Consider the following 14523-nt stretch of genomic DNA (forward strand, 5'->3'; position numbering starts at 1 on the left):
GCCTGATCAACGTCTACCGATTACGCTGAACGTGATGCGCATGCTCAAAACGCGACTGGCAGAGCACGATAACACTGAAGAGGCCGTGATGCTATGGAGCGCGTTCTGCATGGCTTTCTTTGGGTTCATGCGAGTCAGTGAGCTGGTAAGCAAGACGTCCAGCTTGTTCGATGCGGCATCAACCCTGACATGCAACGACGTACAGTTGACGGGCGCGCGTGTGATAGTCTCACTGAAACGGACGAAATCGGACCAGTGCGCAGCAGGCACAAAGATCGAGCTCACCGCAACTAACCGCTCAGTGTGCCCTGTCCGCGCTATCGAAGCTTACCACCGGCAGCGGGAGATGCAAGGGGGAATGACAAAACCTTTCTACCGCTATGCCGATGGTCGCTATCTCACACGGGAGCGAGTAGATCGATCCCTGAAGTCTCTCCTGGATGCCCACCCCGACCGCCTGCGCTTCAGTACACACAGCTTCCGCATCGGAGCGGCAACCGAAGCGGCCGCTCAAGCGCTGCCGAAGGAGGAGATAAAGCGAGCCGGACGATGGAAAAGCGACTGCGTTGATCGTTACATCCGGCCTGACGCGCTCACTAACCCGAACTTCTACCGGAAAGGGGCTTGTTTGGGGGCGAAGGGACCGGGCACAGGCGGAAGGTGCCGGCAGTGAGCAATCTGTACCGCAAAGTAAGATACTCAGCTGTAATTGCGCACTTCCGGCCATGCCGGCACTCTTCAAACCTCATTTACCGCACGAAAAGTCTGCAATATCCCAGCATACCGGATCCCAGGATAGGAAATTCGCTTACAATTTAAATGAAAGTTAAGTGTAACTTAGCTAATGTTAAATTGGCGCAATTTACGAATTCCTGTACAGTTGTTTCCCTGTTAATCCCGGCACCGGCAGCATGGTGCCGTGTGCATTTTGCCTTTCGCGCGTTACAGCTTACTCGCATTCGTGTTTTCGGCTACATTCATGCTGTTACGTTCGAATTTCTGGAATCTCGCTAAAATCTTCCAGCAATACCCTTCGTGTCTTTAATTTACGGTGATCAGAAGCATTCTGCATAATGCCACCAAAGAAAAAGCCTAACCGAAACCTGAGCCCGAGAAAAACGCGCTCTGGCGGCGGCACCAGAGGAGGCCGGGCTCCCCAATCCAGGATGCGTCCCAGCCGAAAGCGCGACCGATCCCAGTCACCTGCTCCTACAATCAGGTCGAAAGTCGTAGTTGTGGATCCAACGGCACCCGATTTGCAAACCGTGATGGTGCGACAGGACCAACAGCAGCGACAAATCCAACAGCTCCTGGATATTGTCACACCGCTGGCAACCAGGGAGCTTGGGGTTCCCCGGCCTATCTCTCCAGCAACTGCATCTGTCATCCAGATCGAGTCGCACCCGGACGGAAAAAGGGATGTGCATCACAGCAGAGGAAGCAGCGGACGCGCGCATCGCCGACGAAGAGGTAAGAGCAGCAGTTCTAGGAGCCGCTCCTCGTCTCACAGCCGCTCACCCGCCCGCCCGCCGATTTTCGACCGTCTGGGTCCGCATCCCTGCGGAAATCAACGAAGCGGATACCGCGCATCATCGTCCGCTCGAAACGCTCTGCTCGATCGGGCGAAGCACCTGCCAGCGGTCCCCAGCAGGGTTCGCCGGCGACTTGCGGACCCAACGCGGTACGTCGATTTTGATTGCTTGCTACCAAAAAACCGGGTGGAAAAACCGAAGCATGGAGGCTCCAAGCTGGTAATGTCAAGAGGACACGTCGTGTTAAAGCCAAACGAAGTGCGCGTAGTCGTTGACTCCTTCACCTCCTGGATCCGCGCCTTTTCCGTGTTCCTGGCATACCGCGTCACAATCGTGCCGGAGCTAGCTACGGCCCTGGCTATATCAAGATCTGATTGCGGCATACGTCGACCGGGGGGTTCCGACCGCCCATTGGCTCGAGTATGACCGGCAATTCAGATCGCTCATGACCAGCCACCCTCATGAAATTGACATGTGGGCCCGCCAGCATGACGACACTTACGCCGATTATATCCAAAACGCCGTGCCAGAGGAGGCTGCCAGCGACAGTGCCCAAGAAAGTAGATTGAAGAAGACAGCAGCTCCCACGGACAAATGCCGGAACTGCGGAGAGCTGGGGCACTTTATCGCCCAGTGCAAGCAGCCACGCCGCGGCCAGGCCGGTTACGTACCGCCCTTTCGTCCCGCCCCAGCAGCGGGGGGCGAAATCTGCCGCAATCATAACTACGGCCACTGCACCGAACCATGCAAACATCGGCGCCTTCACGTCTGCGAGCACTGCCGGGAAAAGGACCACAAAGCACCCCAGTGCAAAGCCGGAAGTCGCTGAGCCGTCGAGAGTTCCGGCAAGCGCTTGGACGCCCCTGCGTGCCGACGCTTTTGCCAGGCTGCTCACGGATCACCCCGATAAAGATCTCCGTCAGTTCATCCTCAACACCTTGCGTACCGGAGCTGATATTCGGTATACAGGACCGCAACAAAGCCGGTCCACAAGTAATTCACAGTCCGCACGAATTCACCACGACGCGCTCCTGCAAAGCATAAGAAAGGAGGTTTCGCTGGGTCATACCGTCGGACCATTCTCTGCTCCTCCGCTGCCTCACTTCGTCGTTAACGCGCTGGGCTGCCGTCCAAAAAAAGACGGGGGCCATCGGACTATAATGGACCTTTCCCAACCGTACGGAAACAGCATCAACGACTACATAAGGGGCGATGAAATGCCCTTGCAGTACTGTTCAGTCGACGATGCTGTACGCCTAGTCGTGACCGCCGGCAAAGGCGCAGTGATGGCCAAGATGGACATCAAGTCCGCGTTTCGCCTCATTCCTGTCAGACGCGCCGACTGGAACCTGCTGGGGTTCAAGATTAGCGGTGAGTACTTTTTCGACATAGTGCTACCGTTCGGTTGCCGCTCTTCACCTTATATCTTCGAATTCTTCTCCCTTGCTGTTCACTGGTGTGTGGGAAAGAGAGCACGGCTAGTTACCTTGCTACACTACGTAGATGATTTCTTTTTCGTTGGCAAACCTCGGACGATCGAGTGCAGTCTGCTCATGCAGTCTATGGAGGCAGTGTGCAGCGAGCTTGGGGTGCCATTAGCTCTGGACAAAACAGAGGGCCCCGCCACTCGGCTGACATTCCTCGGCATAGTGCTTGACTCGGTGGCGCAGACTCTCAGCCTGCCCAACAATAAGCAGCTAGACATAATGGAAACCCTCAAGAATTGGGTCGGAAGGGAATCCTGTACCACTAACGAGCTGCAAAGTCTGATCGGTACATTGTCTTTTGCCTCAAAATGCGTACCATCCAGTCGGCTGTTCACGAGGCGAATGATAATGCTGCTTTCCGCCTTCCATGGACGTTCCACTATCACTCTCACCGACGACTTTCACAGTGACCTGGATTGGTGGAGAACATTTCTGCCACAATGGAACGGCACGGCCCTCTTCCTGGACCCGGACTGGACCACCTCTGACGTACTGCACCTTTATACAGACGCATCCGCCACGCTTGGTCTGGGAGCCTTTTATCAAAACGAATGGTTCCAGCTTAGGTGGCCAAAGTGGATCCTGCAACGCCCGCCATCAATTGAGTACCTGGAGATGGTTCCCATCCTCCTCGCGGCTATTGTTTGGGGGCGGAATTTGTGGCGACGAAAAATCATTTTCCATACTGACAACGCCGGCGCTGTGGAGGCATGGGCACGCCTGCGCTCCAGCAGCCCGGGCGTCCTTGATCTTATGCGGCGCTTGACGCGGGCGGCGGCAGATAATAATTTCACCCTAACCTTGAAACACGTTCGCGGCGTTGATAACGGAATAGCTGATGCCTTATCTCGTTTTCAGACGGAGCGGTTCCGAAAGCTGGCCCCTCAGGCGTCGCAGTCGCCTACACCATGTCCGGACATTTTCGGGAGCCTGCAGGAGTCTTACGACCAAACCCGACTCTGCAGCGCCTCCTCGGCGCAAACATTTCCTCATCCTCCCGAACGACATACGATTCTTCGTTGAGCCGTTTCCAAGCATTTTGCCTTGCCAATCGCCTAACACCGCTCCCAGCAGCTCCGGCGACGGTCGCTGCGTTTGTCGCGCAGCTTTTCGAGGACAAGGCAGCTTATCGGACATGCAAAGTGTATTTGGCGGCGATCCACAATCATCATCGAGAAGCAGCGTTGCCTAACCCAACAGCCGACGACCTGGTCGTGCGGGCGGTTAACGGATACAAGCGGCTTAAGGGGCCGACGCCTGATCAACGTCTACCGATTACGCTGAACGTGATGCGCATGCTCAAAACGCGACTGGCAGAGCACGATAACACTGAAGAGGCCGTGATGCTATGGAGCGCGTTCTGCATGGCTTTCTTTGGGTTCATGCGAGTCAGTGAGCTGGTAAGCAAGACGTCCAGCTTGTTCGATGCGGCATCAACCCTGACATGCAACGACGTACAGTTGACGGGCGCGCGTGTGATAGTCTCACTGAAACGGACGAAATCGGACCAGTGCGCAGCAGGCACAAAGATCGAGCTCACCGCAACTAACCGCTCAGTGTGCCCTGTCCGCGCTATCGAAGCTTACCACCGGCAGCGGGAGATGCAAGGGGGAATGACAAAACCTTTCTACCGCTATGCCGATGGTCGCTATCTCACACGGGAGCGAGTAGATCGATCCCTGAAGTCTCTCCTGGATGCCCACCCCGACCGCCTGCGCTTCAGTACACACAGCTTCCGCATCGGAGCGGCAGACCGAAGCGGCCGCTCAAGCGCTGCCGAAGGAGGAGATAAAGCGAGCCGGACGATGGAAAAGCGACTGCGTTGATCGTTACATCCGGCCTGACGCGCTCACTAACCCGAACTTCTACCGGAAAGGGGCTTGTTTGGGGCGAAGGGACCGGGCACAGGCGGAAGGTGCCGGCAGTGAGCAATCTGTACCGCAAAGTAAGATACTCAGCTGTAATTGCGCACTTCCGGCCATGTCGGCACTCTTCAAACCTCATTTACCGCACGAAAAGTCTGCAATATCCCAGCATACCGGATCCCAGGATAGGAAATTCGCTTACAATTTAAATGAAAGTTAAGTGTAACTTAGCTAATGTTAAATTGGCGCAATTTACGAATTCCTGTACAGTTGTTTCCCTGTTAATCCCGGCACCGGCAGCATGGTGCCGTGTGCATTTTGCCTTTCGCGCGTTACAGCTTACTCGCATTCGTGTTTTCGGCTACATTCATGCTGTTACGTTCGAATTTACCACCCGCCCGCCCTACAGGGCACATTCTGACTGTTGGTTTCTCTGAGCTGTTGTTGCAAGTTGTTTTGATTCTGTCATGCACATTGTTACTGTCATTATCATTAAAGGGGGGCGAAGGGACCGGGCACAGGCGGAAGGTGCCGGCAGTGAGCAATCTGTACCGCAAAGTAAGATACTCAGCTGTAATTGCGCACTTCCGGCCATGCCGGCACTCTTCAAACCTCATTTACCGCACGAAAAGTCTGCAATATCCCAGCATACCGGATCCCAGGATAGGAAATTCGCTTACAATTTAAAAATGTGTTTGGGAGTGCGCGAAAGTGCAAGTTTTCGTTCATGTACACGAATTTGGTACCATGTACCGGCCCACTTCCCTTAAATGGCTTGATGTATGGCGGTTTGCTTGTTTATTTGCTGATTTGGAGACGATCTGTCATTTGTCTGGTATTGTGTCTGCTGCCTGCCCCCGGCTATTCTTACGCATGTGGGCGGAATGTGGTGGACGAAAGAGCTGAGATTTATTCTGTACACCAGAGCTGCTCAAGTGTTGGGATACGGTGCTAGTCCAGTAAGTGCAAGTTGTGCAACCTAGACTGGTTCTAATACGGATTGCCAAAGCTATCAATAGTACTATAATTTTCTACTCTAGGTGTTCTTCTTTGGCACTAACGCAAGCTATCGGCAAACTTTAAAGATATTGTGGAAGCGATGTTTTGTTTTCAAGAAGATAGTGCCGATACCGCTCCAACAGAACCAAATTGCAAGAGAGAGCTGCTTGTAGATGAACGTCGCTGCTCATTACGAACCGAAAATATTACAACTGAACCAATGTTTTTCTTACTATTCGCTGAAGACATGGCAACCTATAACTGTTGTCAACTATTGCATCATTAATCTGTGTGTCTTCACTGTTTCAGAAGATCATCCGATAATTATTAGAAGAAGCCCTGTACGCAAAAAACCGTAAACTGCAGCCGTTTTACAATTCAAGTTGTCTCTTGCTGTATTGTGCCTGCAATAATAATTGAAGCTAAGTTTCCCCATTGCATGTATATCCAGAGACATGCGCTGTTGAAGAAATCGTGACAGCGCTAGTGGTAGCGGGACATTTCGTCGTGGGACATTTCGCCACAGGTTTTTCATCACAGCGGCTAATTTGTTTTAGGACAACTCGTTTTGCAGCCATTTTGTTGTGCGATATTTGGTTGCGCGACTTTTGGGGAGTCGAAAAGTTATCGACTGAATTACGGGAACGAACAGTCATATTTGCCATTTGCCACAAAACGAGTTGTCTTTTGAAGAAATGTCCGAAAAACCAAATGTCCCGCGACGATCTGTCGCGTAGCCATTTGCCGCAAGCAATTTTAACTATTTAGGACGGCATGACCTTAATCTTCAGTACATACCATTCGGTTTAATATACGAGCGTTATACATACACTCATACAGCTCTTGTTCTTGTATTCGAATTTTAGAAAAGCCATGAAGCTACGTTACGAGAACGATGGTGGTACGAAAGTGCAATGAAATAGTGGATTAGCTGTCGCCTAAATTTTGTGTCTGCCGTTTTATGTCCGAAGTGTTCGAATTTGTGGTTCCAGAAACAAAAAATATAACAAGAGCTGCATTCCTATTTTTGTCTTGCTTATGCCCTGTACTTTCTAACTTTAGCATTCACATTATACCACTAATTATTCTATCGAAGCGTTTTATATCCCGATCACGGAATCCACAATAGTTATGCTGCATGATTTACATGAATAACAATCGCTCATTATTCGGTAAATCCGGGCAGCATATCGCGAACTCACTCACACACGGTTCGGCATCGTTTTTGCAGCGCTGGTGTTGCATCTATAACGGCAAAGCGCAGTGTGCATCATATTTGCGCATAAGGAAGCGTTGCTGGTTCGACCATGCCAGAAAACACGGTATCAGTACATTCACAGTCATCATGGGGATGGCAGTCGAAATTTAGCGCTTTACCCGATCGCATTGCCTTCCTTCTGGAGCGCAGCATCCTCAGCGATGTGGAATTCATACTGGGCACGACGGCGGATGCGCTAACGGTTCCAGCACATAAGTATTGTATTCGCCGTTTTTCTCATACCAGTGGCTTTCTTCATACAAATTTACTTTGCAGGTTTATTCTAGCATCAGCCAGCAAGCGTTTTGAGCGGTTATTCTACAGTCCCTCACCGGACTTCTCCGACAGTAAACCGATTACGATTACCCATGTTACCCCGTCAGCTTTTCGCAGTGTACTACGGTAAAAATAATTCTGCATTGTGCTAACTCCGACTGCCAGTTCCAAACCATCTTTTAGGTACATTTACACCGATAAGACGGCTCAGATGGTACCAAACGATGTGATGGATACCCTGTATGCCGCGAGGTATTATGAACTGCCGGTGCTCATAGCACTGTGCGAACAGAATGCGATGAGTTTGTGCCGCGCGAACAATGTACTTACCATTCTCAATAAAGTAAGCACAAAACAACGATAAAAATGTCACTAATATTTGTACAGCAATTCGATCAGAAAACGGTCTTTTAGGCTGTTCAATATGGAGAAGACAATATCGTGGAGTGGTGCTTCCCAATCATCGACCAGCACTTTCCGGTTTTGACCGCAGACGCTGATTGGCTGCAGATTAGCCTGGACACACTTAGACGCATTTTATCCAGTGACGGATTACAAGTCAAAGAACTAAATGTCTATAATGCAATGGAAAGGTAAGAATTTACATAGATTTCATATATTTTAGTAACTGTCAGATTGCAGGCTATTTAGATGTTTTACAATGTTGATTGTTTTTCGATAGATGGGCGTGCCATGCCTGTGAACGTAATGGTATAACAGCGTCTGTCGCTAACAAAAGAGAGATGCTACAGACCGTCTTCTTTCTCATCCGTTTTCCCTTGATGACTACTGAAGAGTTAATTTCCTGTTCGGCTAAAACTAAGGTCAACATTATTTAATTAATTACGATATTTTTATTGTTCTACTGTACCTTATTTACCTAGAAGGGTTTGCTGAATATGGAAGAGTTGAATGATTTGCTGCTTCGCGCTTTCGATTCTTCTTCGTTTCGCGTGTCAATGTTCAATATGGAACCGCGGGCTTACGGAAAAGCAGGGGAAGAGATCGTTATTAAACGTTTTTCTACTGTCGCACCAATGAAAAATAAAGCTCGCAGTGGAGTGGAAGACCTGATAGCGTAATAATAATAATTAAGATTTGCCCTAACCAATCGCTGATTTTCCGCATGTAAAACACCAAACCGTAAAAGGCAGCAAGTTAACAAATGCCGAAAGATCTGGCTAATGCAAGAGGAACGAATCAAATCAATGTAACCGGTATCATTGGTTCTTATTTTTATTACGTTTGTCTGTATTTGTAGTTTCCGAGTTAGCCAGCCGGTTAAGCTGCAGACCGTTGGGATCTTCGGCAACGCATCACGCTTTGCCAAATACAATGTCATTATGAAAGTGATACGCGTGATTGCCGATCAACAAGAGATTATCGCCAGCCGCGACACAATGTGTACCGCGGAGAATACTAATTGTATCTTTCGAGTGGCGTTTGAGGAACTCGTGCCCATTGAACCGGAAAACTTCTATATTGTCTCCGTTATTCTCGATGTAAGACATAGCTTTTTTAAATTGTACGCTTAACGAGCTTAATGAACGCTTAACAATTAATCACGGTACCATTATCAGTTCACAGTCCTAAGGGTTAAAAAAATTTATTTACCAGGGCGAACAGGCGTGGTACGGTTGCGGCGGGAAGCCTAGTGTGGACAGTTCAGGAGCGGATAATATTCTGACGGTTGATTTCTTCGAAGCTGGATTGGCTCCATCGTCGGCTCACCGTGCACGGCACGCGCATTACGGGACACGTCATCTCACGCAGCGGCGACGCCACACCAGCGGAAATATCACCAATGTCAGCGAAGGACAAATTCCTGAGCTGATATTTCGCTCGATTGCGTTAACAAGGAAAATGATGGTAATTTAAAGAGTTTTCCCAGGAATGCTCTGCTTATTACAGTTTAAATAGCAGAGCTCCTGATACAAATGTGGTCACTGGAGAGAATTCTTTCTGGAGATCGATTTTTTCTTACAGTACGAGCACGAATCATCTGGACATACGCTGATATAACGTGCATATTCTTATGTTTCCGGCTTTCCGGATGTTGCAATACACACATAATCACGTTTTCACTTTGCACCATGTATCATAATGCAGATTACTAGGGAATTTTATGGTCGGCATTAAATCCCTTCAAGCAGATAAAAAGGGAATAATTTTATTGTCGGAATTAAATCGCTTAACATTCTCGTGGAGCATACAAGTAACTATTAAATGGAAAAGGTACAATAACGGCTTGTTAGTGTAAGAGTATTAGTTCAATCCGGTGACCTTACAACATTGCACATTCCTGTAAGTGGAGCTTAAAATTTCAAGTACGTAGCCTTCGCCTTCAAGCTACTGTTGGGACGCTAGCAATGCGAGTATTCTTTCCAAGCGTTATCCGAAGGCGTAAGCAGTCCTTCAGCAGTGTTAGATATTCTGCACTCATGACGAAGAAAAACACCTGAAAACATTCCACAGCTTAATACAATACGGGGCAACAAATACGATAGTGCACACTGGACAGAATAAAAATCCATACTAAAAAACAACTGTCAGTGTACTGATTGTACGTATGCGTATTAAAATACGATACGTATTAAAATACGTATTAAAATACGATGTAGCAACAGCCGATACTACGTAGTATCGGCTGCTGCTACATCGTATTTACGTGGGTTGCATAATTAAGTGACCTTTACAGGTAAAAAAATCTACTTACTGGACTTGCAGCACAGCCGATTATTTGCGCTACTCGCGTGTACAGCACCAGTGTGGTTTGTTTTAGATAAGATTCTTTGTATCGACCGTGTTCTGGTTGGAAAGATCTGTTGTTTCGTGTTTTCATTGAAATCATGTTATTTTCTGAGTTGTGCATCAGTTGTTATGAGAACTTGACGAGTGTCCGAGTAATGTAAAAATGTTTCACAATAGCAAATGGTGCAATCATCGAACTATAGTAGCCAAACTCCACTAACGGAGATACCTTACCAGGCTAGCAAATTGAAAACGCTAATTAGTCAAAAATTATGTAATAAGATTGTGACACGCATGCAATATTGAACTTATTGTTAATTAACATAAAGCGGATTGACAACTGTTTAATATTATTGTTCCCTGGTTCGCTACTTTTTTACACAACAATGCAATACAGAAAAGGGGGTACTTTATTAGTAGTGATAACCCACCTGCGTAGCGGAAAGAACCTCTAAAAGAAAAAAAAATTCCAATTTCCAGTTATTGCCGGACGCAGTGCCAAGTCTGAGCGCATATAACACTACGTATGCTGCTATATGTCGTGCATGCTGACCGTTGATCATCAAAATACTGAACAGACAGAACATATAATTATTATGCAGAACGGGCAGAGCAATTGTTTAATATTAAAGCAGTATCATCTATTACGCCTCCCAAAGATTTGGGGATTAAAATTATTTAGTCGTCATGTTACGGTTGCGACGTCTGCAGTGCGAACTTTGCTTCCTAGCGTTCCACCAGTTCGAAAGCAGTCTTTCAACAGTGCCCGATATTCTGCATTCATGGCGAAGAAAAAGATCTAAAACCATCAAAGCGCTTATCAAAATCTCTTGAGCAGCGAGTAACTTAGAGGACACATTACATAGTAATCGAAAAAACAAACACTGGAGTATTATCGGGAAACGTATTTCAGTTTTTAATGTGGCTGTTGCACTGAATATTAAGATGGCCTTCAACAATATACTCGCACTTACTGGACTTGCAGCGTAGCCGATTATTTGCGCTACCCGCGTGTACAACAGCAGTCTGGCATCTTTGTTCCATAAAAACCCCGAAAATATAGCCAACACCGAGGGCGGTAGTGTGCACAGCGTATACCACGCGTACGACAGGAACAACGCTTTGGCGATTCCAAGCCGTTTTTTCCACGCGTTGCGCTGACGATCCGTGGAATTATAACGGCGATTATACAGTTTTGGCACGTGGGTATAAATACAAAGTCCGGTATAGAACACACCCGATAAAATAAGAGGCAGGTAGATACCAATGGCTCCAGCCAGTGTTAAGGTCACACCTTGAACACGCAATATTCCACAAGCACCGGACGGTAGCCGACCGCGCAGCATACCGGGAACGGTAAAAATCGGTACTACACAGCTTAAGACGATACTCCATACCAGTAATAATACACCGACAGAAAAGCGTTGTGAAGAAATCCGTGGATACAGATGAGGGAAGGCAATGGCGATGACACGATCAACCGACAACACCACCGCCGTCCAGTTACTCAAGTATACGTGAAGCAAAAGCAAAAAACTCGACAAACTGCACTGATACGCCACTGGTATGTTCATTTGCGTGCAGTAAATGGGAATGTTGATGACGGGATTCAGAATGAGGCAACAGCTGAGATCGATTAGTAACGCTTGCGTGATCAGCAGTCCGGAACCAGTTTTTATTTTTTGCAGTCGCGACATAACGATCAGAAGCAGGAGGACCAACACTGCACCCAGAAAACCGAATGCGAACAATGCAGCAATCCAGATATTAAGTTCTGTAGCGGAAAGGGCACTAATCTTTGGCAATGAAGAATTCGTAGAGTTTTCCATTTTACTTTTATTGTAAAGATGTCTAACTGACGTTTTATAACCAGTTCCACTCTCCACGTTTGTGATGACGCTTTGAAAATTACTTTAAACATGCAGATCTGGCTTATATAGGATCCTAGCATGTTGAGCTGATTGCTTGGTAATACGAGATTTATAATTTTGTTCTGCGAAAGTGCTTGACCTTGACGTAGCACAAACGATAATAGCAACCAGAACTCTGTGAGCACAAAACAGTGCTACTTGTAAATTTGTGTGCTTAATGGTGTAGTTGCATCGAACATTGTGCGCGATATTACCGCTAGGTGGAGTTGGTGACTGTTGGTCTGGTACGTGACGAATCTCAGAACCCGGCAGTCCCGTGAAAAGTTTACGAAATGCAGGTCGTTTCACAATATCAAAGTTAAGTTACGCTCTTCTGCAGTCCTGTGTTGTTTGCGAATTAGGGCCGCAAAATTATGGTGCCGTGGGTTATAAGTCGACCGCAAAATTATGGTGCCGTGGGTTATAAGTTAGCGGTTTTGCATTTCGGCTGATCCGTTATTCATTAACAGACAAAATCTGCGTTATTTCCGTTATTCTCGGCGTAAGGTATAGCTATGGTACGTACAATTAACAATTGCCCTTAGCAGCAGAGAAAACGAGCGTTGCAGCAGCATGAACTGCTCACTGTATTAACTGCACAGTCAAGGACTCGGTTATTAAATTTAAAAAAAACACTGAATTAACAGGGTAAAGTTAAATCGGCGTGGTACGGTTGCAGCGTAAAGCCGACCGCGCATAACGCCGGAACGGCTGTGCTCGATTTGTTCTACGCGGCTTGTTCTGATGACTGATTTCCTCTAAACGGAAGCTGCTCCATCGACGGCACACTATGCACGGCATGCTCATTACGAATTTCCGGGACACGTCATCTCATAAAGCGGTGACGCCAAATAAGTCCTGAGCTGATACTCCGCTAGCAGAAAATTCACTGTACGTATTACGAAAGCTTTTTATAAGGAAAGCCATGGCAGTACTAAACTATTAAGGCAAAAAAGCGACACGCCTACTTCCGGTGCTACGTCACGATAAGGCAAGCCATCCACCAGCGCTATGCTTTACGGCTCGTATGCTCCATAGGTTGCTATGATAAGCGCTTTGAGGTTTGTTCAAGTTCAATACGAGTGACCTACAGTTTAGAAGAAAGAGAAAAAAATTTTAAGATTTCTGATGTATAGTTTGTGTGGAGTTTGGGCTGATTGGAGGATTCAGAAAGGTTCCGAAGTGTATGCAGTTTGCTTACAACGGTCGTGCGGTCTGGACCGACCGTTGAATTGACTTTGTATGGTAACTCGATTTGCTTTCAAAACGTTTTTAAAACCTCAGTTCGCCTTTTTTACTGTAAACGTTTGCACCAGAAAACGTAAAATTTTCTGGGCTTTCTTTTGAACTATACCACGATGATTTTGTTGCACGATAAAGCGAAATACATTTACCGTACCACCAATAGAAGTATGTGGCGTATACACAACGGCTTGCCTTAGTATTGCGCAATCGAATTCGCTTTGCTGCCTTAATACAAGCCCATCCAACAATTCTTTGACCGCTGTAAGCGGGAATTTAAAGAAACGTGGGCCTGAGCCATTTAATGTGCTTCGACACGTCACGCCACATGGGTCTGCGTATTCAGCGTAAATAAGCAACAAATCTGCATGTATTGCAGTTGCTGTATCTGTGATATACATTGTAATATGTTTAGCGTTATTTATTGCCATCATAATTGATATTAATTTTATGCTTTCTGGGTGATGTCTGCCACAACAGAATTCTGCCAGAATCTTTACAAATCTATTCCAGTGCGATATGAGAAGGTCTTCCACGCGGGTGGCGCTCGAATTGAGTACTACTGATATTTCGTTCCATATTTCGTTTTATGGATGGTAGTTCATAAACTGATCTTTTTCTTTTGTACGTAATTACTGATAATTTAACTGTGATAATTCTAACTGCGATCTGTTTGGTTTTGTTGATTAACCTGATAATTTTAACTGTGATGATGCTTTATCGGTGATTAATTGTGATCTAATATATTATTGTTGGTTGAATATTTATAAATATATCTGCCACTACACTACGATGCGTATTTGCATTACTGTGCGCGATTTATATGTGCTGCGCTTACAGCGGTCAAAGAATTGTTGGATGGGCTTGTAGTATAGTACTGCCATGGGAAAGCCTATATTACGCTAATTAAAAACAGGTAAAGGTCCAAACAAAGGTGACCAGGTGATTTTCTTTCTGCTCATTAAAACAATCATGAAATCAGCAATTATCAGGTGGCCTTTCTTGTGTCTGAGCATGTTGTAGTGTACTGCCGTAATGATGATTTCCGCAGGAATCGCAGTCCAAATTCCTTCGAAAATAATTGCAACAGTGACACTGTAATCTAATGGCTAATTTCCGGAATTGTGATGATCTTAATTTCGTTCTCGTGGAAATTTCGGCGAAAACGAGACGATAATTGAACCATGCGATGAGTGTTGGTTA

At 46.9% G+C, this 14523-nt stretch overlaps 3 protein-coding genes across 3 annotated transcripts; all 3 read left to right on the forward strand.

The window, feature by feature from the left end:
• The first annotated feature begins 2692 nt into the window (after window positions 1–2692).
• Window positions 2693–4042, forward strand: LOC129586500 (uncharacterized). Its single transcript, XM_055479763.1, has one exon. The coding sequence runs from the start codon at window positions 2693–2695 to the stop codon at window positions 4040–4042; it is 1350 nt and encodes a 449-aa protein (XP_055335738.1).
• A 3148-nt stretch (window positions 4043–7190) lies between these two features.
• LOC129586501 (BTB/POZ domain-containing protein 2-like) lies at window positions 7191–8256 on the forward strand. Its single transcript, XM_055479764.1, has 5 exons — window positions 7191–7357; window positions 7418–7543; window positions 7601–7760; window positions 7832–8010; window positions 8100–8256. The coding sequence occupies exons 1-5, from the start codon at window positions 7191–7193 to the stop codon at window positions 8254–8256; spliced, it is 789 nt and encodes a 262-aa protein (XP_055335739.1).
• LOC129586502 (BTB/POZ domain-containing protein 3-like) lies at window positions 8219–9295 on the forward strand. The gene is made up of 3 exons (XM_055479765.1): window positions 8219–8495; window positions 8679–8919; window positions 9035–9295. Exons 1-3 carry the CDS (start codon window positions 8317–8319, stop codon window positions 9293–9295), a joined length of 681 nt encoding a protein of 226 aa, XP_055335740.1. The 5' UTR covers window positions 8219–8316.
• Window positions 9296–14523: the final 5228 nt, after the last annotated feature.

The sequence above is a fragment of the Paramacrobiotus metropolitanus genome, unplaced genomic scaffold (genome assembly GCF_019649055.1).
Source record: "Paramacrobiotus metropolitanus isolate TYO unplaced genomic scaffold, Prichtersi_v1.0 Parri_scaffold0000021, whole genome shotgun sequence".
NCBI lineage: Eukaryota > Metazoa > Tardigrada > Eutardigrada > Parachela > Macrobiotidae > Paramacrobiotus > Paramacrobiotus metropolitanus.

Bases quoted from the DNA above. Each gene is read 5' to 3' on its own strand.
- LOC129586502 (XM_055479765.1), top strand. From the start codon at position 8,317: ATGGAAGAGTTGAATGATTTGCTGCTTCGCGCTTTCGATTCTTCTTCG. The intron at 8,496-8,678 runs GTAATAATAATA...CTGTATTTGTAG, and splicing joins GGAGTGGAAGACCTGATAGC to TTTCCGAGTTAGCCAGCCGG. The intron at 8,920-9,034 runs GTAAGACATAGC...TTTATTTACCAG, and splicing joins TTGTCTCCGTTATTCTCGAT to GGCGAACAGGCGTGGTACGG.
- LOC129586500 (XM_055479763.1), top strand. From the start codon at position 2,693: ATGGACCTTTCCCAACCGTACGGAAACAGCATCAACGACTACATAAGG.
- LOC129586501 (XM_055479764.1), top strand. From the start codon at position 7,191: ATGCCAGAAAACACGGTATCAGTACATTCACAGTCATCATGGGGATGG. The intron at 7,544-7,600 runs GTAAAAATAATT...ACCATCTTTTAG, and splicing joins GCTTTTCGCAGTGTACTACG to GTACATTTACACCGATAAGA. The intron at 7,761-7,831 runs GTAAGCACAAAA...ACGGTCTTTTAG, and splicing joins TACTTACCATTCTCAATAAA to GCTGTTCAATATGGAGAAGA.